Source organism: Strongylocentrotus purpuratus, unplaced genomic scaffold (genome assembly GCF_000002235.5).
Source record: "Strongylocentrotus purpuratus isolate Spur 01 unplaced genomic scaffold, Spur_5.0 spur5_scaffold_21, whole genome shotgun sequence".
Classification (NCBI taxonomy): domain Eukaryota; kingdom Metazoa; phylum Echinodermata; class Echinoidea; order Camarodonta; family Strongylocentrotidae; genus Strongylocentrotus; species Strongylocentrotus purpuratus.
In genome coordinates this window covers 25,117,286-25,144,737 of record NW_022145607.1, presented here as the reverse complement: position 1 = coordinate 25,144,737, position 27,452 = coordinate 25,117,286, and the positions used below count along the sequence as shown (strand labels likewise).

The following is a 27,452-nucleotide window of genomic DNA, read 5'->3' as shown; positions in this document are numbered from 1 at the left end:
AAATGCAAGATACATACATGTCTTGAGTTTGATGATAATCCATCCATCGGTTCTTATGATAATGCAATCACAAGCTATTTTTGCATACATAATGAGCCCCATGACCTTTAACCTTGACCTCATGACCCCAAAATCTAATCAGTTCATTGCCTCAGCAAGATACCTACATGTCCTTAGTTTCATGGTAATCTGTCCATCTGTTCTAATGATGCGATCACAAGCTATTTTTTAATACATAATGACCCCTGTGACCTTTGACCTCGTGACCCCAAAATCTAATCAGTGCATTGGCTCTGCAAGTTACATACATTATTAAAGTTTGGTAGGAATCCATCAATTGGTTCTTGAGATAACGCGAATCCGAGAACGGGACGTACGTACGTACGGACGGACGGACAACCCGAAAACATAATGCCTCCGGCTACTTCGTAACGAAGGCATACAAATTTAATTGATCAATCTCTATGACTCTTTAGATTAATCAATCAATTTCTGAGAATATAAATACATGTACTATCCAGAATATATCATATTGTCACTATCTAGACAAAATTTATTCTAACTTAATGGACAAGTGTAAATATCTATCTAGTACATGGCAATTCCATTGACATGTTATTTACAACAATTGTTTGCTAGTATGTAAGACAGTTTTAAACAAATTTAAGAGTTCTAAAACATATTTCAGTCAGTGATTGAGACACGTTCGACTATCAGCGAAATACCAATTTTTACAGTACGGAGGAACCTCATTATAACTAGCTCTTTGGGACCAAGGAAAATTACCTTGCTATATCAGGAATCTTGTTAGATCAGGGTTGAAAAAAATATATATGTATATATACATAGAGCTGGGACCAGCAAAATCGGCTCTTTAAGACGAGGTTCAATTGTATTCCACTAAATGATCAAAGAGAAAACAGACTTTGTAACAATTAACAGACGTTACACAAAATGGATGGTTTTAAGGTTGAAAAAAAGTGATTTGGGGTGTCAATGAATCTAGTTTAGGTATTAATAATAATTGATCATTTAGGAGCACTAAAAACAAAGTACCATAGTACTTACATAGAGTGAAGAAACATGAAATACATACCAGTAGCCTTATAAAAATAGTTAATTTTTTTTTTTTTTTTTTTTTTTTTTAAGTTACTAGAAATATGTTTAAAGTAGCCTTATAAAAATAGATCAATCATATTTAGTTACTAGAAATATGTTTTAAGCCTCTTTTGAATAGAAGCTTATAATATCATACTATAAACATCTATACATTGTACTGTACATGGTGTAAAATAATTTGATTACGCATTTCCTTGAAATAGCTCAAATGATCGAAGCATAACAGACACAACACTTGTATCCGCTTTTTATAAACCTCCATAACTTTGCTCTTACATGTTCAGGATATCATGAAAAGGTCGGATCGGTGATGTTCAATGCCTTTATCATAATTAACTACAAATGATTACAATCTGAGGTGGTTCTGGCGTGGAATACTGAAGATCAGATGTCTCGACTAACAATTTTGCACATTGTGCCCTAAAAAATTAGTGTCTTGAAGATAATTGTGTCTGAATGTACCTCACTTTGACTGATATACCACTCAAAGGGAAGAGCTTGTCAAGCTCATGTTTGATTATGGCTATTGAACACACATAAATGTTTCCTGTAATATGGTACATGTTACGTAATGTACCCTATTGTACAAAAGGCAGCCTCTGTTGAAAGTTGGAACAATACTAGGAATGCTAAAAGGCACATCCACTCTGGCACTCGATCTGCACAATTTTATCATCAGCAACTGTTATACATTGTATAATATAATAAATATCCATGCCTAGTTCAATAGAACCGTTTACTACTTTCATAGATGCGTTTCAAACAAAACTTTCTCTTGACGACTAAAATGCATTGCCTGACGCATGCCCGACATAGCAACAACTAATTACTACAGCATACCTCGGACTCAAGTCCGACTTGGGTTCCGTGCGAGCCCTACATCTGGGATTTTATGTTATCCTTATTTTCTTCAAACTCCTTAGCTGTTTAACTATAGAATGCCAGGTAAAATTTCCTTAGGTTGATTTTTAAAAATTCTAGATATACATCATTTATTTTTTCAAGAGATTGGTACACTTTAAGCCACAACATCAAAAAGATGCATCTAGTCCAAGAAGGTAATTAACGTACTTGCACAAAACAATGCAATGCAAGCATCAAGGAAATCATTCTTAAAGGCACGATACTGTTGACAATTCCCTTTACTGCAGTTGTCCCTCGGAGATGACCTAAAGCCGTCGGTCCTCTGGTTTCTTCCTTACAAGCATTCACGCTTTCTTAGCAGTCAGGTAAAATAACCACCACTTAATTTAATGCGTTTTACAATATTTGCAGATTTGCAACTCTAAATAATCAGCATCAAAGGCACTACTTGTATTGAGGATACCATCTAAGCAGTTTCATCAGTTGAAAAGGCACTACGGTATACTGTAGAGATATAATTGAGTGGTTTAACTCTGTATTCCCTGCAGAATGAAACCCTAGACACTATTTGGTGATTGTAAGACACGCACATTGATCTTTTGACAAAATTTGACAGTGGCAGTCCGCCGTTTGATCCTTTACATGGGCCAAGCGGGTGAAGAGTCGACTGGAGGTGCACTTAAGGCATTGCGGCACAAGGCACTTGATGTATATTGCTTCTCCCCACCCAGGTGTTTAATGGGTAGGATGTGAGCACCATAAGTTGTTGTTGGGTCAGCATTGTGTGCTCCTCTAAAAAGACAACTTGCTGGAATGCTCCCCAGGGAGCGGAGGGGTGAACACAAGGTGTACAGGAAACCCTGGATTCCCTGACCAGGGGTGGTGATGTGTCCATAAAAAGTTTACAAGCATTGAGGATGTACCAGGCTACACAGAATGTTGTTGTTCATGTTGCCGTTGTTGGCGTTGCCGTTGTCATTGTTGTTATTGTTTCAGTCCACATCTAAAGCAGCTCGAATCGTTTCCTCCAGTATGCTGAGGAGGGCCACCTTGGATGAGTAGTCTTCGGCTGAGCACAGCAGCCTCTTCTTCGGTGAAATCAACAGGATAGCATGCTGGACATCTGTACATTGTAGAGAGAAAAGGGCAGAAAAGGGCTGGATTATCACATCTAGCATACATGTACATGTAAACCAGTCTTCACAAAAGACAATACATACAACAACAAAAATTGGAAAGGGTATATGGCAAAGAATAAAATGAAATAAAGAATCTGTGTGGTATGGTACACATATTTGCTATGACATTTTGTATAGTATCTGGTACATTGGCCATAGCAGTATGGAATTTCTTAGGCAGGGATGAGCCTCCTCACCCCAATTATAATATTACATTTTAAAATCTCAAAAAGAGGCAAGTCTATTCATATGTCTTTTAACAGGCAAATTCAACTTTTTAAAATGAAAAATACATATACTTCCTGCAACTACATGTATTGACTCTAATTATACTGTTTGTGAGCAAATTTGACCCAGGAATGGACCAATCTGAATCTTCAACTGTACGATATTGAAATATGTCAGCTCCAAATATTTCTTCTGACAATAGAAATTGCAAGTTTAAAATCTTGAAATGAAAGTGCACAGGGTTTTTTCTGTAATCTGTTATTATCTTTATATTCCTTCATCATCACTTGTGTGTGGTAGACTTACATTTGGAATCTGGCACATCCTGAACCTGCAATCTTGTCAGACTCAGAGCCACCATGAACCTGTAGAAGGTCTCCGAGCGGCGGGTGTAAGGCACATGACGGGAGCCCTCGTGGGTGACGACAAGAGCATCGTTGAACAGAAACAGGCAAAGGTCATTCACATGCTTCATGGGCCTGCAAATGAAAATGTCAGAATAACGATGAAGTTATATTACTAATATATATTCAAATAATGTTACTTTCCTGGGATCTGGTGATGAGGTAAAACATTAACTTATTATTAAGTCTGCATACATTATTTGTTGATATATCAGGTAAGACTTGGGCAAGCTTTCAGGTTGTCTAGAACACTCTTTGTTTAGAAAGTATACATTAACTTTGAATATGTTATTAAACCCGTCTATTGCAACCCTAACCTATTTTGTCTGGTTGGTCAGTTCATGGTAAATTTCCTTCACTAACCAAAATTCTAACCCCAATCCTAAAACAAACCGAAACCCTAACCCCTAACAAAACCCTAACCCAAACCTCTAACCCTGATCCTAACCACTTCTAACTACAGCCCTGGATAAAACACTATACACTAACCTTAAAGGGATCCGATAACTTAGTCTTAGCTCATGCTGCAATAATAATTATATACCTTTAGGTCAGTCAGGAACCCCATGACTTTTACAAGCCCAACGTCTGTCTGATTATCAAGATATGTATGATTGACAATCAAATTCGAATTTTGAATTTGCTAAACGGATTTCATAACACTACAGTCTATTGGGAAAAACGATTATGGTAAAACTGGTTACTCAAAGGTTTTTAATTTTTTGAGGCACTTCTTGATCATTTTGAAGCGCAATATTTGTAGGGCTTTAATATAACACTATATCACAATCACTAATAACACGTAGGGCCGTGCATCTCAGATTTAACATTGTTAAACGATCCCTTTAACCCAAAACCCATCCCCAATTCTAACCCTAACCATAACCCCAACTTTCGCCAGAAAATGTAGGGTCACCCACAGAATACGTGCTCACCCTTTGGATTCACTGGTCTTGCCGTGGGTTACTGACTCCATCAGGGCAACCGTCTCTAATTGTTGGACCAGGAACCTGTTGGCCTCTAGAAGACTGGGGCAACCGACGATGCGCTTCTGAAGCCCTTTCAAGACACGCTCTCTTTCACCTCGCTGCTTGTTCTATGAGACAAGAGTTTGATAAACATGCAAAGAGAAAGCAAATCAAAATTAGTACATTGTCTGTGTAATACCACACCCTTTCTTTCGCCTTGCTGCTTGTTCTATAAGATAAGTTTTGTTTAACGAACAATCAAAGGGAAGGCAATTAAAACAGAATTAGTACATAATCTGTTTAAGACCAGACTACTTTCCCACCTAGTCGCTTGTCCTGTCAGACAGGTTTTTGATGAACAAGTACAGAGAAAACTAGATGGAATTTTGACTGCGCGCAGTCGAAAATGATGCCTCCGCCATAGAGCAATTTAAACAAGTTTGGAGTTTAAATCTCCAGTGGTTCTTGAGATATCATGATAACAATCTCAATGTATGGAATTTCATAAGTTGACCTCTGTGACCCTTGACCTTTGACCTACGTGCTCCAAAATCTAATCAGATTGTCTTCCTATGGTGATACACACTATCATTAAGTTTGAAGTATTATTGAAGTAAGCTTGAGATATTATGATACACACTATCATTAAGTTTGAAGTATTATTGAAGTAAGCTTGAGATATTATGATATGGTGATACATACTATCATTAAGTTTGAAGTGAAAATTCTCCAGTGGTTCTTGAGATATCGCGATAACAATCTCAATGTATGGAATTTCATAAGTTGACCTCTGTGACCCTTGACCTTTGACCTACGTGCTCCAAAATCTAATCAGATTGTCTTCCTATGGTGATACACACTATCATTAAGTTTGAAGTTTAAATCTCCAGTGGTTCTTGAGATATTATGATAACAATCTCAATGTATGGAATTTCATAAGTTGACCTCTATGACCCTTGACCTTTGACCTACGTGCTCCAAAATGTAATCAGATTGTTTTCCTATACACCGATTCGGTTTGGGGGTTTTATGTACCTGCCCGCCGGTGGCGGCGCTATAACTGGGGGGCTTCTCCGATCCAGCTGACAGTACAGAGAGCTCGAGAGCGGTTACTAGCTACGTCAGTGCTTAATTTTCTTGCATATATTTTCGCACGCTGCGCTTTTGCATGCGCTGCTATGCAATGTAAGCTAGCTAGCTGCAGTCAGACGCCCCCCAGTTATGGCGTCACCTTATGAGGGCGCACTTCGACCAGAAGTCGCCCGAATCGGTGTATAGTGATACACACTATCACTAAGTTTGAAGTTTAAATCTCCAGTGGTTCTTGAGATATCATGATAACAATCTTAATGTATGGAATTTCATAAGTTGACCTCTGTGACCCTTGACCTTTGACATACGTGCTCCAAAATCTAATCAGATCGTCTTCCTATGGTGATACATACTATCCTTAAGTTTGAAGTTTAAATCTCAAATGGTTCTTGAGATATCGCGCTAACAAACTCAATACAAGGAATTTCATAAGTTGACCTCTGTGACCTGTGACCTACGTACTCCAAAAATCTAATCAGATCGTCTTCCTATGGTGATAAATACTATTCCCGAGTCTTAAGTTTAAATCTTAAATGGTTCTTGAGATATTGTGATAACGGTCAAATGGGACGGACGTACGGACGGACAACCCGAAAACATGATGCCTCCGGCACCACCTTCGGTGGCGGAGGCATAAAAAGCAAATCAAAATAATTCAATTGTATTCTCTGTGTTGCACTCAACCCTTCTTTCACCTCACAAGTTGTTCTATATGACAATGCTATTGGTGTTCAATAAAAAAGGAGAGAAAAATAAAATCTGCATATGAAGATTTTGTACTTGAGAATAACCTAATCTGATACAAAGATATTGTTTACAATGCAACAGATGAACTTCAACCATTGTACTCCCAGTGGACCTTTCTAAAAGCAAGAGATGGCAATGCAGGTCCCCAGGACAAGCTTTCCATTTTGTACCAAGTACTGCATCTCTTTTCTTTAAATACCACATTTCACCCCAATTTCTTATTCTTCTATTCTTATCAGTAAGTACAGTCCATACCAGAGAGATAGTATTGCCTGGAGAGGCAAATAAGGATATCTTTATGCCTCAACATCAAAGTAAACATCAAAGTAAGTAAACATCAGAAGCCTGAGTGATATTATCCTCAAATTCCTTCTACATTAATTTCAATTATTCACGGATTAAGAAATCATTGGGACAGATGACATTGCAAGAAGATGTAGCACAACTTGCACAAGAAAACTTTTACCTGGTCGATAAGATCTTGCAGCTGCCGGAATGTATCAATGGCGGTCATCAAGTCCTCTTTGTCTGGGTGGTCGTCGGGTGTGGCATGATGAATGGCTAAGAGGAGGCGAGTGTAGTGGTGGATGTGATGGGCCACGCCTAGCAACAGCTCATCCATAGTCATCATCTCGGAAGAGGCTGAGCTGTCGTGCTGTTTGAGGAAGGCACGGAATGAAGGCTCTTGCTCTCGACACTGGAGATAAGAAACAAATAGTATTAACATTAACAGAACTAAAGTGTTGCCCCTACAAGTTTCAAAACCCCCTCAAAAATTTACCACTTATCAAAATTACTTTAAAGATATAGACCAGTAGCGGTAAAATTGCGGTTCAAGGGTTTTGGGTGCAAAATATCCATTCAATATTGTTTAAATATTGCCTTCAGAGGTTTAGATGGCAATACTTCAACCTAAATTTGCAAAGGGCAGAAATATATGCCCAAATATTCAATGTTGAAATGACCGTGGCGATATCTATCCAGGCCGGATTCGATATGTTCAACAAATATATCAATTAGTAGGCGGCTTCCCGGCAAAAGTTATACCATCATGTATTAGTCAAAACATATTCTTTCATATGATTCGTAATAAGAGCTTCCATTTCATTTTTTGAGAGGCGGGGGGGGGGGGCATTTCCGAAACTGGTCTACACCTAACAATGAATGGTAGGATATCCCTTGACTTTGACAATTTCTTTGGAACTACTCTTTAACAAAAAATAACAAGTGGGTCTTATTTACCCAGGATAGCCCCTGGGGCTCCGTTTCATAAAACTTGTTATCTATAACAACTGCTAAATTTCTATAACAAATTTGCTCTCAGCCAATCAGATGCCATGATTTCAGTAGCTTATAACAGTAGCTTGTAACTTGTTATTGATATCAAGTTGTATGAAACAGGGCCAAACACTAATACTGCTCTACCTGCAGGCCCTGCAATATTCATCCCATCAAATGTCAGGTACCCATTTACACCTGGGTGGAGAGTGGCAAATGTGGATTAATGTCTTGCCAATGGACATCAGTGCCTGGCTAGGATTCAAGCCTTCGACCCCTGGATTGAGAGGCAAGTGAATGCCATGACACCTGCCGGAACAAAGAGTTTATAACTTACTCTAAAGGGGTTAGAGGACAAGGGTTAGGGTTAGGATTATCAAGCATACCGTAACTATTGTGAAGAGGATAATAGGGTTAGGGTTAGGGTTGGGGTGAGAGTTAAGGGTTAGGTGATAGGGATAGGGTTAGGGGTTAGGGTTACCAAGCTTACCTTATCTATTGTGGAGAGGATAATTGCATAGTTGTTATGGAAGTTGGTATAGGCCTTGAGTTTTGATTGGAACTTGATAAAGCAGTCTCCTAGGCACATTTGGGCACTCCAACTCTCTACTCGTCCTTTCAATTCTTCAAAAAGACCCCTGTCAAACATAAGACATGGTTTACACAGGATTTAATGATTAGTTCCTTATAGTTGAAAGCATAGCAAAATACAAGTGGAAGCTTTCCCCTTGCACTTATCAGAATAAAACAAAATTAATGAACAGAAATTCTGATTGAGATAACAAGGTACATGTACTAGCCTCTGTTCACAGCTAAGCAACTGCATTGTAAGTACTTAGTTCAATAAAAATAAAATGGGTTAGACTTGATAATTCAAGTCTGACTTGAATTCTGTGGGCAGTGTTTTTATGTTATCTCCCAGTGATAAGTGATACATTACATCAACTGAGCAGCGTTGAACCAATCTGACCTTTTGGCCTATGTGGGACTCTCCTTTAATACAGGGACTGCAGGTATGACCATCTGTCCAATTATCTGTTGACACCTGGGGTCGTTTCACAAAACTTGTCATCAGTGGCAAATGACAGTTTTTGTTATAAGCTACTGAAATCCTTGCTTCTGATTGGTTATCAGAAGACTCTTTGTCATTTGTCATTGAAACAAAGCTTTGTGAAATGGGTTCCTGAACTCGCTATCGTTCACAATTGCACAATACATACAGTAACAACAACAACAACAAAATACTCTATATTCCTCATATACTTCACCTTTAGAATGCTGGGTAAAGTTTGGGGAGCTTAGGGGGTTGATTTTATACATACATGTACTAGTTGTAAAACTTTTTATTTTTTGAGGTAATTGTTAATTGGCCCTTTTATATAGAGACAATGGCATAGTGAATCACATACCTTGTTACATTAAGTATATTATTTGTATCGGTGAAGATGAGACTGATATTCGTCTGTCCAATGATTGCATGGTTCGATCGAAGAGCTGCCGCCAGTCTCTCAAAGTAGACATTGTGAATGATGTTGAGTCTTCGCAGGTAAACCCGCTCTGAATCAAGGATCTCATTGGCCAGCGCTCTCCTCCGCTCCGACTGGGTCTTCCCAGGGGGGGTGGTCAACTGAAAATGCCAGGATAATCATAATAATATTAATAATACAAAACATTTTTATAGCCCCTTTTTGTAAAGCAGGTACAAATTGCTTACAAAAACATTAAAGGTAAAGACCAGTATTGGAAACACCCCAATTTCAAAAAATGAAATGCAAGCTCTTATTACCAATCATGTGAAAGAATATGTTTTGAATAATACATAATGATAAAAATTTTGACGGGAAACTGCCTACTAATTGATATATTTGCTAAATTAGTGTATCTCTCGCCTGTTGAGAGATACAAATGCACGTGTCGCGCACGTGTGTGTAGTCCCATATACATCTTTCTGTGTACAGTGATTCTAACTTTATGAAGACTTGGCCAAATTTCTCATCATTTTGATGATTCCAGAACCTTGCAGCGGGCATTAACAGAACAGGGGCCTGTTTCATAACAATTAAGTTCTTTATTCTATGACAAATTGGCCCTAAGCCGATCAAATGCCCCGATTTCAGTAGTTTATAACATTTATTGTAACTTTTTATTGATAACAAGTTTTATGAAACAAGACCTAGAAGAATATTACAGAGACAGACCGAGGATAATACTCATTTCAGAAGAGAGATTATTTGTGATTAATAATCAACAGATACATGCAGATGATCAAAACTAGGTCTGTAGTGAAATCAATGCGACTTCTAGATTCATTGAAGAAGATTCAAGCGAAGTTCCCCATTTCACTGAATGCTTGAGTTAAAGCCTATCTGCACTAGTTTGACCAAGAGGGATTAGACCTCCCTGCTAGGTCACTGACAGGTGGCTATCTCATCAAATCAGCTCTCAATTAACATAAGAAAAAGGGGACCATGGGGGACATATGATCACCACTTAGGCATTGTTTGCTACTGTATATAGAGGGCGCAAGTACATGTAGCTATAATTACATGTAGTGCAGTGCAAATATACTGAAATATACTGCATCTGATACAGAGAAATGAAGTCTGGGAGTATATAAGCCTCCTTAGAGAATTTTGAAATAATTCAGGCATTTTTCATTTCATTTTTTTTTTGGGGGGGGGGGGGGGGAGGGGGGCTGTCGACTGATAATTTATTCTTGTCCACAAATATGGAAATATGCTTCCACCAGCAATACAGTAATCAAGATAACAAAATAACAAGCACAGCTGGATGTGAAAAATGGGCACCCACAATTTGAAGAAAAAAAAATATTGTTCCTTTGATTTCAGGGGTGTTGGGGCCGATATTCACACATCTAGAGGCTAGTAAAACACAACTCACCTGCATAGATTGAAATGTCTGTTTCATAGTACTTGGTTTGGAATGTGTCCGTAAGAATGTTTTTGATTGGATGGGTTCAGAACGGGACTTAGTGGGTTTGATCAGCTCCTGCTCGCTCCCCTCATCGTACTCCTCCTCGATCTCCTCCTCAATGTCTTCTCCTATGGACAGATCATCTTGACTTTCACTTGCCTAGCGCGAAAGAAAAAAGGGAAAAGAAAAGGAAAGGATGTTTAGGTACAACGCGGGGAAGAGGGAAGCGTAGGTAGCACTAGAAGCCCCTTTTATTACTAACACTGATTGACATCCTTGCACGGATCCATGCAATAGTATACAAATAATACACAGCAGTCAGGGCATTAGTAAGAATTACCCACACAAGGTACCTTAGGAAGAGTCTAGTAACACACCCAAGGCGATAGCCGAGGGTGTTTGGACTGTTTCTAATTTTACTAATGCCCAAACAAAATGAGGTGAATTATTTGTTTTATAAGATGAGGTTTTATTTGTTTTATAAAATGATGTTTTATAACATGATTTTACTAATGACCAGTCATAAGTATTTTCTTATGACCGGTTATTAGTAAAATTACTTGTTAGGCAAAATAAATGCCTGGTCACATGTACACTCTCAACCAATCAATTGATTAGGATCTGCTTCATCATCTTATCCAGTAGTTTAATACCATATTCAAACTTATGGATGTTTCTGTCCCTTGGGCCTAGTGACAAGGTATTCCATTCAGCTGTTGAACTAATGAACAAACTACAATACTTGGAATCCAGTCTGCATACATTACTTGTTGCTTTCAGGTAAGCCTCTGGCAAGTTTTCAGACTGTCAAGAACAGCAACCTTTGTTTATAAAGTATGCATAAAATGGGCACTAAGCTCACTAGTCTCCTCATATTGACTTTGAGTACACATCGTAACCTATTTAAACACCTGGGTAGAGAGAAGCGGTATTGATCAAATGCCTTGCTTACGAGTTTCAAGCCAGACATCTTCTTGGACTGCCTCGTTGCTCCATCTGACACGCCATTGGTCATCCCTCGAGGCGGCACAGGTTGACCGGACACTTTCAGAAGAGTTTCTCCAAGGAAAGCTGCTGGATTAGGCTGGAAGCGGACAAGAAAAGGAGAGAAATATTAAAGGGATTGGGTATCTTTCTAAACAAAATCCTGGATTTAGCCCATGCTGCAATCATAAATTATAAACTTTTAGGTCAGTCAGGAATCCCATGATTGGAAATCGAAATTTTAAAAAAACTTTTGCACCACTAACTTATCTATTAAAGGTCTTCAGGAGACTGTGTAAGACTCACTTATTTGGTCAGGGTGCATGGCTAGTTCCCCCGAGCTTCTCTGAGTCTCTACTCTGACTGAATAGCATACACCTAGTCCATCCTATCTGATATCCTACATCACATTACCTCTAAGAATTTTTTTAGGAAACTGAGTGGGACTCATTTGTTGAAGGTACCACGGTCTGGCTAGTTTCTCAACAGTCCCTCATAGTGTAACCCTATCCTGGCCACATATCTTTGAGCTATCCTCCTAAAGATCTTGTACTACCAACTTATCCATTATAAAATGAGTTTTAAGAGACTGTGTGAGACTCACTTGATCAGGGTGTCTGGCTAGTTCCTCCAGGGCTTCTCTCAGTGCTTCCATGATCTGATCACATACGCTTAGTCCATCCTCTCCCAACTCCTGCAGAACTACATCACCTACAAATCACAGAGATAGGGGAATTAATCAAATAATAATACACTGCCATATACATTCACAGAGTCTGGTACATCTAATGACAAAATATTCAGTTTTACAAAAAAGAAATCAATCTCACAAACTTGAATGCGTTTGATATATTAGCAGACTAGCAGCTGCTATATTTTTGAAAATTTGTACGATGGCACCTTTTTTTTTATTAGGCATTCTTTCATTCATTCAATTTGATAAAATAGAAAAATTACCCTCTATGAAAAATGGTTAGGAAGCTAAAGAAATACAAAACACAAAATATAGACTCAACTTTGCACACGGATACTAAAATAAAATGAATTATTATCTATATAAGGCCTCCAGCTGGTACAATGAATCAGTGTATTCCATATCTTTAGCGCAGTACCTGGATGACTGACCAATATTATTTTTGTATTGCTCAGTCATCCGGGTACTTCAACTATTGACATCAATATCACACACAAAAATCCATATTTACAGAGGTAAGTTAAATTTTGTTATTTCGCTAGTCAATATTGGACTCGTCTCTGACTCGTTCAATATTGTCGCAGCTCGAGCAATATATTCTTGTATCACACTCAAAGCCATCCAATAAGTATCCAGATTTCAAAATTGAATAAAAAGAAGACAATGCCGATAGCAGCTGTGCAATGCCCTCTCTTTTTGTTCACATAAATAATCTTCAGCTGTTTAGTCCCACCAACCTGTTACCCTGTGGAGTAGTTGCTCTCTCCTCTGGACGAAGAATCCCCTGAGGTCTTCACTGCATCGCGTGGTTGCCTCGGCCACTCGACCAGCAAGAGCCTGCCAGGCCTGCAGGGGACCCGCTTGGAAGTAGAGGGAGTGGGGCGAAGGGTTGGGCCGCGTGTGGGCGGTGTCCAGCCATTCACCTGTGACTGTTGGACAAATGAGTCAATGTCCATTAAAGGCATCGTTTAACAATGTTAAATCTGAGATGCACGGCCCTACGTGTTATCAATGTCTATGATATGGTGTAATATTGAAGCCCTAAAAAAATTGCACTTCAAAATGATCAAGAAGTGCCTCAAAAAAGTAAAAATCTTTGAATGACTGGTTTTACCATACTCGTTTTCCCCAATAGACTGAAGTTTTATGAAAACTGTTAGGAAAAAGCAAAATTTGGTTTCAATTTACAATCATAAATATCTTGATAATCAGACAGGCGATCAGCTTGTGAAAGTCATGGGGTTCCTGACTGACCTAAAGGTTTATAATTATCATTGAAGCATGAGCTAAATCCAGGATTTTGTTTCAGAATCTGAGGCAATATTACCTAGTCACTTTAATTACAATATCTATAAGGGTGACCCGGAATGTTTTCTCAGTGTATACCCATCAGTTGAGAGCCAGAAGGATGTTCACCAAAATACTTTAACACAATATTAACACCTTTCTATCTCTCAACACCCTTTTATCTCTTAACACACGATACGATGGCTTTGTCTATGTCTACATAGCTTCAACTACATTTAACACCAATGGAAAACAAATTTCTGTAAATACATATCAACAATGTAATCTTGAATCTTGTACGTAATAACTATTGTTTATATAGCACCTTACCAATAGGAAGTAACCCTACTTATAAGCACTTAGTCTTTCTACAATATGTAACACTCAATTTAGATGAAAGGAAATGCAAAGGAAAAAAATGTTTGCTTAGAGCAATATAATTCTCTTTTGCTTTGAACAATATTTTAAATTTCCTAAAGCATGCACAAATGACTGTATCATATATTCTTTAAAAATGTAAAAGTAGAGCATTACAAGGAACCATCAATGTTAAGAAAACAGCATGATAATAGCGATTTTAACAATTAGGACACACTGCCTTTTTCATAGAAAAAAACCTTCCTCATATAATTTTGTTCTAGGACATTATGTTTGTACAGAGGGGACTGACGTCCAGACCGTGAAAGACTTCAGCCTGAACGCTAATTGACCTCCATGAAGTGATCTCTCACACACAGCATTATCAACCTTCACATTGGGTTTGACAAGGCCGACACAAATAAGCTGGTGTGCATAACTATACCTTGTGATTAGTTACCGGATCCCTTTAACAAAAATATATGTATATTAATTTGATTTATATGGGCATAAGCTGTGTATGGGAAGGGATACTGTGAGTGACCGGAGTCACTCGAATAACAATATTACCTACAGTGTATGGTTATATGCAGTTATACAGAAACAGTTCCTTAGCAAAAGCTGCACCTGTCTTCTAGAACTCACTTCCTTTGTATCTGAGACAGTTAGATTCAACAAAGCAATTCAAAACACATATCTGTTTATCTAAAATTTGAGTTTCACAGCCTGTAGATTACCTGTTGAGCTATTTCTTATGTATATTGCTTTATATTCATCATTGCTGCACCTTGATATGTGTGTGTGTTATAAATTCCTAAATAACGTTATCAATATGCATTCTTGTATAGCGCATATATCACATGCTGATAAAATATCTATATGCACTTCCAAAGGACTTTGGATATCTGTGTCAGCTCTGAACAGCTATCATTATTATTATCGTTATTTTGGCGTCACCTGTGCCTGGGAGGCGAAAAGCGAACTGAATCACTGTAACCCTGGGGTCTCTCCTCCTGGTATAACTGATTGGGGGTGTGCAGGTGGACCACTACACCGGAGTTCCCACTACTGTTATACGAATAGTGCAGTGGGTTCTTAACGTGCAAAGGTGGTAACTCTCCTCTACACGGGACCTCCATTTAACGTCCTATCCGAGGGATATGGTTGAAACTAGACTGAAACTTACCATAATCAAATCGAGTGGGTGAGAGAGTGGCGGGGCTGGACAAGCGGAGACCCAGCAGAGACGATAGACGGGACATCATCTCGTGGCCTCCAGCTGGATGTGAAAAATTGTAAATAAATCAGTTCAAAATGTGTTACGTGGACAGCAAAAAAATGTTTAAAATCTAGAGAAAAATTACTACATGTACCGTAAAGTGAAATATTTAAAGAAAAATAAGGAGATAATGAAAAATTTGAAATGCTTGTGAACTTGTCATAAATAATAGTAACAATGTCTTTTTTAAAACTTAAGATGACAGACAAATTTTCCTTCGAGTCCAAACATAAACTTAGACATGCAGGCTAGTTTTTGAGTGGTGAATCGATATCCCGTGTGAATGAGCTACAAGATACGGCTGTGTGAGCTGAAGGGACAGGTGAGCTTCTGCCGGCAAAGTGCTATGTGAAGAGGCATAATTTATCAAGACTGAAAAAACTCTCTTCCCTTCAAATTAGGAACGTAGGTTAACTTCAAATAGTAGATCCTATTCTTTATTGGCATTATGTGATTTATGTTGAGATACAGAGGTTTTCGAAAACCACTATAAAGTAGCATTTTGAGGACTCAAATATCCTGTACCTGTCTTATACACAGAGATTTACGGTATTGACCGGTAAGCCGGCATGGCTAAAATCCCGACTACAATTTTGACCAATCAGATCAGATGGCTAGATTTCTAAAGAGAGGTATATAATGTAGGACATTGACAGAGTGGCAATTTTCACCGGAGCATCTTTGTAGGACCACCCTGGTGAACCGGTGGACATGTACCGGTAGGTTACTGTGAAAAGGTGACCTCACCTGTAGCCTCGAGCGGGGCAAAGAAATCCATGGATCCGCCCTCTTTGGCCGACTCGATGCACTGAGAGAAAGACTCCCAGAAGTTCTTGATGTCCGGATGTTCTATCATCTTGGCCGTGATGGCCATCTCTCTGATGATTCGCACCGAGTCCTCTCCAAGAGTGAATAAACCAATGCTCCTACAAATAATGAAAACAATGATTTTTTTTTAATAAAAAAAACGCAGAAGGAAGTTACTCTGTATAAATTATAATAGCCATCTCTAAGATCCAATGTATAAAGTTTGCTGCAAGAACACATAGACACATTGATGCTCATATGGCCAACAAATGTCACATTAGCTGCTAAAACCGGTGTGTTGGCTCAGTCAGTAGAGCGTTCGCCTCACAACCGGGAGGTCGTGGGTTTGAACCCCGGCCGCATCATACCAAAAGACGTTAAAAGATGGGAGTTGCTGCTACCTTGTTTAGCGTTCAACAATAAGGGATAGAGCAACGTCGATCTGGCGCTGCTCAGTGGCTGCCGGGCTCACGATCAATTGGGCAAAAAGAATTTCCATTTTCGGTTTAACTTAATAAAATTTGGAGTGGACTTTAAAAAGATTATTATTATTATTATTATTATTATTATTATTAAAAGTGGCATTACAGCCAGTCAAAAATGACATTATGTAATATGTACAGAAGCTTTAATCTCTTCAAATTTGTTGTTACATCGCAAATAAAAAAAAACCTATAGAGATAAGTAAATAGTATAAGCAAATCAATTCAAGTTCATAATTGAAATGAAATAGATTCAACTGCAGTACGCTGGTAACCGCAATGTTTATTATATTTTCATTTTGTTCTCTCGGCGATACCATAGTACTGTTGCTTCCAGCTAGCTAGATGGGCAATTTCACGTTACTCGTTTGTAAATTTCGCACCGCATCAAAGATTGAGTTTTCTTCTTCACTTTTCAGGTCAGTAAATAATATTTCTGTACAATTAATAGAAAAATTTGTAACCTCTTGTCACGTTTAAGACTATATTGGGGAATATAGCTTCGACCTAAACACCCCGAGTGATTTCATTCCGTTCATGCTACAGCAAACGGCATAACCTCCTGCTATACGCTGGCATCAGGCCACTCCAGCAAAGCATAGAGAGTCAATGCTAATGCATATTGACCTCTAGCGCTGTACTACATGCTAATAATAATAATAATAATAATAATAATAGCCTAATAGTCCACTCCAAATTTTATTAAACCGAAACGGAAATTCTTTTTGCCCAATTGATCGTGAGCCCGGCAGCCACTGAGCAGCGCCAGATCGACGTTGCTCTATCCCTTACTGTTGAACGCCTAACAAGGTAGCAACAACTCCCATCTTTTAACGTCTTTTGGTATGACGCGGCCGGGGTTCGAACCCACGACCTCCCAGCAATTGCACACATGAATAATCAATACACACATTACACACAAATGCACACAATGAAGTTTGACAGTAGACTCACAATTTGAATTTTCAAATTATTCTTTCTAACATCAGTAAGGTGAAAAGATTGTATTTTACTGCTATTTAGGTGTCATCAATTGTCACTTAAGTACCGATTTTGAGTGTAATCAGTTGAGATTTGTACAGTGGTGTTTGAAATGTTGAGAATCAATAGAACAGGTTTTACTACACAGCCAGGATAGTAATGCAGCTATGTTTGACATGAATAACTTACCTGGCTTGATGTGACCCTACAGTAGCTTGTAACATCTCCAGGAGGGACTCTATGGTGCTGCCATTATACTCATACACTATGGGTAACACGTCTGGTTTGGCCGCTGACACAAGGAGCTTTAATTGAAAGGACGATGGAATAGAAAGGGTTTCTTAGGTTGCTTTAAAAGAGAAATGAAGTGGCACAAAAGAGATGTATCCAGGGCCCTGTTTCTTAAAACTGGTTATTAATGACAAGTTACAATAGCTGTTATAAGCTACTGAAATCGTGACATCTGATTGGCTGGGAGCAAATTTGTCATAGAAATTTCGCATTTGTTATTGATAACAAGTTTTATGAAACATGGCCTTTAATGCAAAAAGCATAATAGCTAATGATGCTTGTTATTATATGTTCTTTGTTGACATATCTGAATGATATATATTTTGAATAATATTCATTTTGCATTCTGGAAGCTTCTTCTAAACGCTTCCTAACGTATCAATCAGGAAAGGACCTGCCAAATCTTGCTTTTTTATTTTTTTTTGGGGGGGATCATTTATCAAGGAATGAAAAATGTTAATGAAAATATGAGGCCCTTTGTGTCATGGAAGATATATGATTCATTGTATGAAATGATTACATATAGACAAATGAGAGCGCAAGTTAGCATCAGCAACATTAAAAGCATTTTTTTTTCTGCATTGCACAAGACATCCTCAAAGTTTTTTACAGTGCATATTCATTTTGATTAATTTGAAAGAGCAACCCATTTTCGCAAAGCTTTTTTCAGTGTCATTTTCATGTAAGACATCATTCCATACACATAGTTCTTGACATACAATACCGTAGACACCTATAATTGATTTTTCAGAGTACAGAGAGAAAGAAGAAAATGTCAATGCTTGAACACTTACTTGATAAGCTGGTACTTCACTAGATATAAGCAGAATCCTGAAAGGGGAATCCCCTCTGATGACCTTTGACCCTACATCATGTTTGGACGTTTCCTTGAATGCAGAGTAGTCTCCACCTCTAGATAGATCAGGTCTGTAAAACAAAAAGGTCAAAGTGGTTTCAAAGTGCCTGAAATAGTGACCGGTGTTTGCTTCTGCGTCAATCGCTCCAGGCTTTATTTTGTCAGGGGGGATGTTTCACAAAGACTAAGATCGACTTTAAGTTGGACTTAACTATGGCAGGACATTCATGCCACTGTCTGCTCTCACCATTGGTCTCTCAATTATGATCTCTAGATTTGTGACCATGATTTGTAATTTCCTTGAGAGACCGATGCCAGTAAATGGTCAGAGTAAACAGTGGCATGAACGGCCTGCCATAGTTAAGTACAACTTAAAGTTGATCTTAGTCTTTGTGAAACACTCCCCTGGATATAAGATTAGGGTTAGGATTTAGAACAAGAGGTCTCTAGACATGAACAGTCACTAATGTTGAGGCAGGGGCATGCAAATCGACCAGTGATGAAATACGCGGATGTGCGACAGTGTTTGAAGCACAAAAGAAAACCCCTTAGGTCACTCAATTCCAAGGCAACTTTATGAAACAAAAATTGTTGTTCATAACATTCACACAACAAACATCACATTAGGGAAGTGAACTCGATCCTCCCCACACACACAGCAAAGTAGTCATTTCACTATTAAAAGAAAGAGCCGATATGAGCCTGTCATGGTCATTGTTTCACAAGATCATCATAAATACAGTGTGTCCTCCCTTGATCTTAAATCAAATTCTTCTACCTGTATCTCCACTCACTATGAACATGACTGACAAAGCAAGCGGACAAAATATACAGCTCCTCAGGTAGACAAAAGAAGATCCCTTCACTGCTATTATGTAAAAATGTGTAGAACAGGTGTCACATGCATATTCACCTTTTTACATAATGGCAGTGAAGGGATGTTCCTTTGTCTACCTGACGAACTGTATATTTAGTCCGCTTTCTTTGTCTGTCATGTTCATTGTGACTTGAGTCCAGGGCAAGTCCAAGTATTTTTAATATGCAATACTATGTTGCTGGCTTACAAGTGTCCTGAATATCTTAACTTGACTGACTGCTTGGACAAAACAACATCACATACCTCATGCACTTGCAAGCTACTTTCATTTTCATCTTCAATCAAGTCACATTCCACTTCCATTATAATGTCAAATCAATAGACTGGTTTATTAACATTGGTATTCAAGTTTATGGATGTTTCTTTCCTGGGGACCTAGAGACAAGTTATTCCATTGACCTGTTATTCATGAATGAACTACCATACTTGGAATCCAGTCTGCATTCATTACTTCTTGCTATGCAGGACACGCCTCAGGCAAGCTTCCCTACTCTATTGCAGGTCCTCTCAGGACCTAGCCTATACAATAGGGAATAAATTGTTGGCCTTTTTTTAAAGGAGACAAAAGTCATGGTCTTAATAGACAGGTGGTATTTCTATACAGATGGGAATTCACTAAAAGGCAGGTTTGAATGTCAATACCTTCTAGAGACTGGCTGAACTTGAGGTTTCGCCCAGGCCTTGTTGATCTTGTCTGGGCTCTCACTCAGTTCTATTGCTATACAGGCTGATAGCGAGGTGGCTAGACTCCTGCCGTTGCCTATCGTTTCTTCTACATCCTGCAAAAAGGACGATAAAAAAAAAATCAGAAAACAAAACTAATACAATTAATAATAAACTAATACGTATTTATGTAAACAATATACAGCGGTTGTAAAGTAAACAAAAATAATGAACTGTTTTTGTATTGTGCAAAAAAATATCATGTAACATACCTAAGTCTGCACTTCTACAGTTTTGATATCATTACCCTAGCTTATAAGCACCTGTAGTTCATTTTTTTAATTCTGTCAGGTGTCCATTTCAAACCTGGGTGGAGAGAGAACATCCATCGATAAAAATGCCTTGTCTAAGGACACATGCAATGAGCTGAGATACGAACCCGTAAACATTATATTGAGAGTCATGTCAATGGATGGCTATCTAACAATACTCCCATGTGTGAAATCTTAAAACACTAGATGGCAAACAATATCAATGAAACAATATCAGGTGTGCTTTGGGGGCTTTGGAAAATGTGAAAGGTGGCAAAAGGGGGACTTGAATTTAATTTTGTAAGCCAGACCTCATTAATACCAAAAGTACTTCCTCATGATTCAAATTTTATTCTTAATGATAAATAGTAATAATAATAATAATAGGTCCATTTTATACACAGCCTAGCTACTATATGAATATATATTACTGCACTTAATACAAGGTATCACATTATTATCCCGGCTATAATGAGCCGCCATAATAAGGCGTTAAAGCATTCAAGGAATTTCTTCTTACCGGATACCTTTTTACTTAATATCCTGGATTGAGAGTGGCAAATCTAGATTTTAGTTTTACCGAAGGACATTAGTGTTGCGGCGGGACTCTATTGCCATAAATTACGGTGTATTATACAAGGCAACCTTGGCTAGCTCTTGCTATTTGTTAGCTCCATTTATCAAATTTATAATGACTGCTATGCTGTAAAACAATGTAAATTCAGACAAAGATACCCAATCCCTTATAGAACTTAGAAGACCAAAATCTGCAGCTCAGGGTACCTGGTTCACTCTATGCTGTTTCTTTCTATCGCCGGACTCCAGGCCATATTCAAAGTTGCGGGCAGGTTCAGTCCATGATCGCTGGTGCGCCTTGGATAGGCCAAAGGTCGGGTTGGCCGAGTCCGCCATGCTCTTGAAAGCCTTCTCAGTGTCCTGGGGTCGTGGATCAGGGTCAAGCCATGGCCCCCTCTCAGCATAGGGATCTGGGATTGAAAGAATGATAATATCAGGTGCATTTACTTTAATTCCATCTTTCATTTCATAACTATAAGTTACAGATTATGATGGTGCCTATGTACATTGTAGATCTCATCAAATCATAGGGGAGTTCATGAAACCTGACCAATAGCTTAGTAAAATATAAGGAATTAGTTGACACTGCTGTACATTCTCTATGGAAGCCAATATTGTATCTGCATGTGTGCTGACCTGCGCAGTATGGGAGGAAGGTCGCTATCTACTGTCATACATTGTATTTGTGGTAGGGTTGATTCTTTACACAACCTTTATTTATACAATTTCATATATATTTCCTATAGTATGATGAACAGGCAATTAGATACTTGAGGAAAGTGGATTGACTCACGTGGATTAAGAGGTGGTTCCTTGGTCCTGCCCGCTTTCAATCTCCTTAAATACTCCTTCTCCGCTAGTGTTGAACCGTCCCCCAGCTTGCCATATCTGTCAGACTGGAAGAAAATAGAAAAAATTATACAACACCTACGTGGATCCTGTCATTTGATTGGAGGATTGTTGGTCACATGATATTCAATAGATGTTCTATTGCACGGGCGTGCATTTTTGGTTATATTCGCCGAGCATTTTTGGTTATATGCAGACTGCGTACCTGCGTACTCTGCTATGCGCGTATCCCTGCGTGTATCTGACGCGAAGGCAATCTTAATGTAATCGAGGAGGCTTGACTCCAACTTTAATTTATCTTTAATATAAGGAGTAAAGTATAATTTGTTGATTAAAGTTCTATTAGATCTTCTTCGATGTTGTATTAAACAAATAATGAATGTTTTTCATTCGTTCAATAGTGTGAATATTTTCATGAGTTGAAAGACTAACATTCTATTCAACGAGGCGTCAGCCGAGTTGGATAGAATTAACGTTAATCTTTCAACGAATGAAAATATTAGCACTATCGAACTCATTACCATTATTTGTATACTATTTCATGGACATCGAGCCTTATGATATATCCTCACCTGAATGCTGTAACTTCCACTAAATTAATTTTTACATTCAGTAATTAAATCTAGTACTAAAATTTAGATCTTCTTTGATGTTGTATAAAACAAATAATGAATGTTTTTCATTCGTTTAATAGTGTGAACATTTTCATTCGTTGAAAGATTAACGTTAATTCTATTCAACGTTTTCATTCGTTGAAAGATTAACGTTAATTCTATTCAACGCCGAGTTGAATAGAATTAACGTTGATCTTTCAACGAATGAAAATGTTCACACTATTGACGCCTCGTTGAATAGAATTAACGTTAATCTTTCAACTCAACTCATGAAAATATTCGCACTATTGAACTCATAACCATTCATTATTTGTATATTATTGCATTCTTAAAGCCTGTCAGTACTAGTTTGGCCAGGGTGGATTAAATCACCCTGCAAGGTCACTGACAGGTGGTTATCTCATCGAATCAGCTCTCAAAGTCTCAATTAACATAAGAAAAAGGGGATCATGGGGGACCAACAGGCACCGATTAGGTATTGTTTGCTATATATAGGGCGCAGGTAGCTATAAATAGTGCAGTGGGGCTTTAAAGGCCAGGTGATAAACATTTCAACTTCTTTAGTGACCATGTGAAAGCATCAAACATTAACCATTTCTCCTCGATTACTGAATTCTCTAATTCCTATAGGCTTCATTAGAACACGAGCCACAAAGTTCCCAAAGACAATGGGTAATTGAGATAAAAAGAGAAGTTTTTCAATAATATTAAAGAGTAAAAATTTGGAATTTGCCACCTTTTTGGAATCACTACAGGATCAAGGAAGTATGCCCAACTCCCCCCCTTTTTTTTTTCCTTGCCAGCAATTTGGGGCAACATTGTCCCTGCCCCTCTTTTACAAAATCCTGCATCTCTCTCAACAAGTTGACAGAAGATTGTACCTTTTCATTAGGCTGTGTAACATCCAGTGACCTGAAGCATTTGATGTAGTGTTTCTTCCAAGCTCCGAATTCGTTCTCTCTGGGGACATACGGCAGGAGCCAGCCGTGTCGGAGGCACTTGTGTATCCACAGCTCATCCTGCAATCAATCAATCAAATAATGATAATAATAATAATAATAATAATCTTTCTAAAGTCCACTCCAAATTTTATTAAGTTAAACCGAAAATGGAAATTCTTTTTGCCCAATTGATTGTGAGCCCAGCAGCCACTGAGTAGCGTCAGATCGACGTTGCTCTATCCCTTATTTTTGAACGCCAAACAAGGTAGCAGATAGGAAAATGAAATGTTAAAGGGATAGCCCACCCGAAAATCTTAGGAAATATGACTTTATGAATTTGATAGTTCATAAATACAAAACTTACTTCTTGTTATCAGATTTTCTTTCAAACTTTCACTGATCTGTCTCTCTAATCTTTCCACTTCTATTATCAGCAACTTAACATCAAGAGTTAAATTCCTCTTTAAGTTTACAGAATCACTATCAATTGAGACTTTGATGTATTTTTTTGCAGTTTGGGGCTTCAAATTTGCCATAGTTGACAGCTAGAATAGGGGCTTGTTCAGATATATGCAAGGCACAGTAAAATCACTGCGTTCTTTTTTCTTCAATATGTGTTAATAAACGGAAACTGCTCCTACCAAAGGACTTGCCCATACATGTAAACCCTGAGCTCTGTGTCAATAGATACAGATATGTGAAGCCTCTTCCACTTTACGTCATCATCATAAAACAACCGCTGCAATTATTCAGTGTCATATCTGAACGAGTCTTGACATTGAAAGTTAAAAGATAGATACAATATATGTCTAAAATACTAAAAGCATCAATTTTGATGCCTTAAATTGCACAGTAAATTTTCCATTACTTGCAATCTAATAGCCAGAAGGACATCTTCCTGTCTGAAAGAATCCCATTAAATCTTGTGGAAGACACCTATCGAAATTGTTTTGTTAAAATCCAATATATAGAATGGACACCCCTTTATTGATACCCTACTTTTGAATTTAACATCTTATATTCAAACCCAGACTACAAGCCTGATTGAGTTTAGCATCTTCATAACTCTTCTGAAAATTTCCCATAACATCAAGATAGTTCTTCTAGATACAATCAAACCTGTCTACAGCGACCGCCCAAGGGAAACACAAAAGTGGCCTTTGTAGACAGGTGGTCTTTGTAGACAGGTTCCTTTAGTACATGATTCAATGAGAAACCATTTTCAAGGGAAACAAAAAATGTGTTTGTTGACGACAGGTGGTCTTTGTAGACAGGCGGTCACTTAAGCAGGTTTGACTGTATTTCATAACCACTGGCCATTAATTACCTGTTCAGTGACAAACTTCCAGTGCCAACAGACCATGGATGCGCGGCTGAGGCTACGAGGGTCTAGGAACGAGAAGATGTAGAGGCAGAGGAACCGTGGCAGGATCTTGGTGAAGTCCACGTGGGTCAGGGGGATTTTACTGTCGAAGAACTGCTGAATGAAGACAAGCTGGCTACGCTTACAATGCACCAGCAGGAACTGCAGGAATCGCTTCCGCTGGGAGTCGGTCCACAAGTCAAACTAGAAGAGTATAGCAGTAATTCATTATTTCAGTAATAATAATAACAACAACAATAATAATAATATAGGGGAAAAGAAGAAGAAGAAAAAAAAAAGAAGAAAAGAAAGAAAAATAGATGTAGATTAAGCTTTCACTGAAACAGTTCAATAATCTTGAAGCATTTGGTACAATAAATACAATGTGGCACAGGGAATATTAAAAAAATTGTGGCATATTACTAGCTACATATTACTGTATCACAGAGTTAAAGCCACAAACCTCCCTGGCACAATTTCACAAAACCGTAATTTATAAGTACAAATTCACTGACGTCCTATCAAAATGACGCTGGTTCTGTGCTTATATCAGTTTTGCTGGCACACTGATTTCTCATCTCCATCTTCAAGGAGTTCCAGAATATATTTCTGAGCATCCAATTCTCTCATGATCCCATGACAGTCCTTCAAAACTATATTAGTTTTAACAAGGTTTTACTTTTTTTAAATGCATCATGTGATTATCATCTATCAATTTCCATATCCTTGCTTGATGAAAGCCTAAATTATTCCAAGTAGGTCTAGTGTCAGAACTTTAAGTGCATGTATTTCTGTTGGATCCATTGGAGTCCGACTGCATGAGCTAAACTAAAATTTGAAATACTTTTGTTAGTTTTGTGTACACATACCCAATGAGCAGTTAAATCTCTCCTTTCCAAGTAGAGCTGAAATAAAAAGAAAAATGTAAGGAATATGTAGTTAATAATCACAAGCAAAGTACATTTTACATTTTGCAGTCGTTTGCATCTGTTCCCAAAAAAATGAGCTTACCCACAAAGGTTTGGAAAACTTAATTTTGAGAGAATACATGTTATCAAAATTGTAAGTATATAGTGCAATGATACCAACTGCTTGTACATGTTGTATGGTATTTGGACTTCCAATTTATGCATTTATTACCTTACCTTTGAAAAATCGCTTTTAGTTTTATGGATACATTAGTAAACTCTAGTTCCTGAATGAAGGACTCTGTTTTCATGACCTTTTCTTTCGTTGTAGTACACACCGATCCAACATAGAATACAGAGATTGTGATATCTCCAGAGTTTTTTTGCAATTAATTTCTTTTAGTTGCCCCATTTTCGTAGTCTAGAATTTTGCTGTTCATTAACTTCATTTGGTATTAATTTATTTAAATGAATTTGTGTAGAGTATGAGAATTCATGATCATGGACCAAACAATTTATTCCCAGACAACGAGGCCCGAATTCACAAAGGAGGTTTGTCGACAAACCTTGGTTTTCGTACGTCATATGACGTGTTTTTACACGGTTTTTACAAACCTGGTTTGTAAAAACGCGTCAAAACGCGGCAAATGACGCACGAAAACCAAGGTTTGTCAACAAACCACCTTTGTGAATTCAGGCCCGAGTGCCCGGACACCTGATTATTTAAGACAGCGTTTTGAAGAAGTTTTCAGGCAATATTTCATTAATCTTTTAACTTATGAATAGGTCTAGACCTCTATGCTATGCTAGACAGTATTATAAAATGATATAGACCTAGGAGTAGGACGATTATTTATGATGGTCTAGACCGTTGGCGTTAGGCCTAGTGCTATTTGATGCGAAGTTTTTGTTAAATGAAAAACACCCCTGGCCCATCATTAATCTCGTCATCATCATCATGTTCATAATCATTCTTCTTCTTCTTCGACTTCATTATACCGTATTTGGCCTTGCCTGGGATTGGCCGATTTTCATAATTATTAGAATCACCTGTTCGTTTGATGGTTTATGTAGAATAGGTGTCCATGTACTGTTCTTTGTTTGCAGTTTGTTTGTCTTGAAGGTGGTTCCTGAGCGCATTGACGGTGTACTCATCTGAAGTGGCGAGACCTGCGCCGTTTTCTTCAGTGAACGATCACCAGAGTGTTCTGCCCTATACTTCAGCACCCTATCAGCAGGTGCTGTCCCCGAAGCTCCGGCGGTCGCAACAGGTAGCGACCTGCTCAAAGGGTTGCTGCTTGTCCTCGGTCGCGGAATTAATTTTGTTGAAGAATTCGACATTTTGGCAATGTTTTAGTGATTTCCTTTCCACATGAACACCTCATGAGCAATAAATTAATAAAATGTTAACGTTCCTGGTCCAGATTTACGCAAAGAGACAAGGCAATCGCAGTTAATTGTCACCATGGCCACACAAAGCTACTTTGCTTAACGGTTGCAATTTATAATATCCGAAATAT

At 38.2% G+C, this 27,452-nt stretch overlaps 1 protein-coding gene across 1 annotated transcript; it reads right to left on the bottom strand.

Moving 5' to 3' along the window:
- Nucleotides 1-1,139: 1,139 nt before the first annotated feature.
- On the bottom strand, nt 1,140-27,452 carry LOC764524 (epithelial cell-transforming sequence 2 oncogene-like). Its single transcript, XM_030995467.1, has 20 exons — nt 26,983-27,452; nt 25,894-25,929; nt 24,989-25,228; nt 23,602-23,739; nt 22,051-22,153; nt 21,465-21,667; nt 20,350-20,486; nt 18,769-18,901; nt 17,873-17,988; nt 16,161-16,339; nt 15,321-15,413; nt 13,228-13,419; nt 12,401-12,507; nt 10,780-10,971; nt 9,288-9,505; nt 8,369-8,516; nt 7,067-7,297; nt 4,729-4,889; nt 3,696-3,868; nt 1,140-3,106 (listed from the first exon to the last, which is right to left on the bottom strand). The coding sequence occupies exons 1-20, from the start codon at nt 27,271-27,273 to the stop codon at nt 2,976-2,978; spliced, it is 3,222 nt and encodes a 1,073-aa protein (XP_030851327.1). The 5' UTR covers nt 27,274-27,452; the 3' UTR covers nt 1,140-2,975.

What these genes read in the sequence shown, in the direction of transcription:
- LOC764524 (XM_030995467.1), bottom strand. Translation starts at nt 27,273, where the DNA reads ATGTCGAATTCTTCAACAAAATTAATTCCGCGACCGAGGACAAGCAGC. An exon ending in AACAGCATAGAGTGAACCAG is followed by an intron (nt 20,487 to 21,464) that starts GTACCCTGAGCT and finishes TCCTTTTTGCAG; the next exon opens with GATGTAGAAGAAACGATAGG. An exon ending in TCCTCTCCACAATAGATAAG is followed by an intron (nt 7,298 to 8,368) that starts GTAAGCTTGGTA and finishes TCTTATCTCCAG; the next exon opens with TGTCGAGAGCAAGAGCCTTC.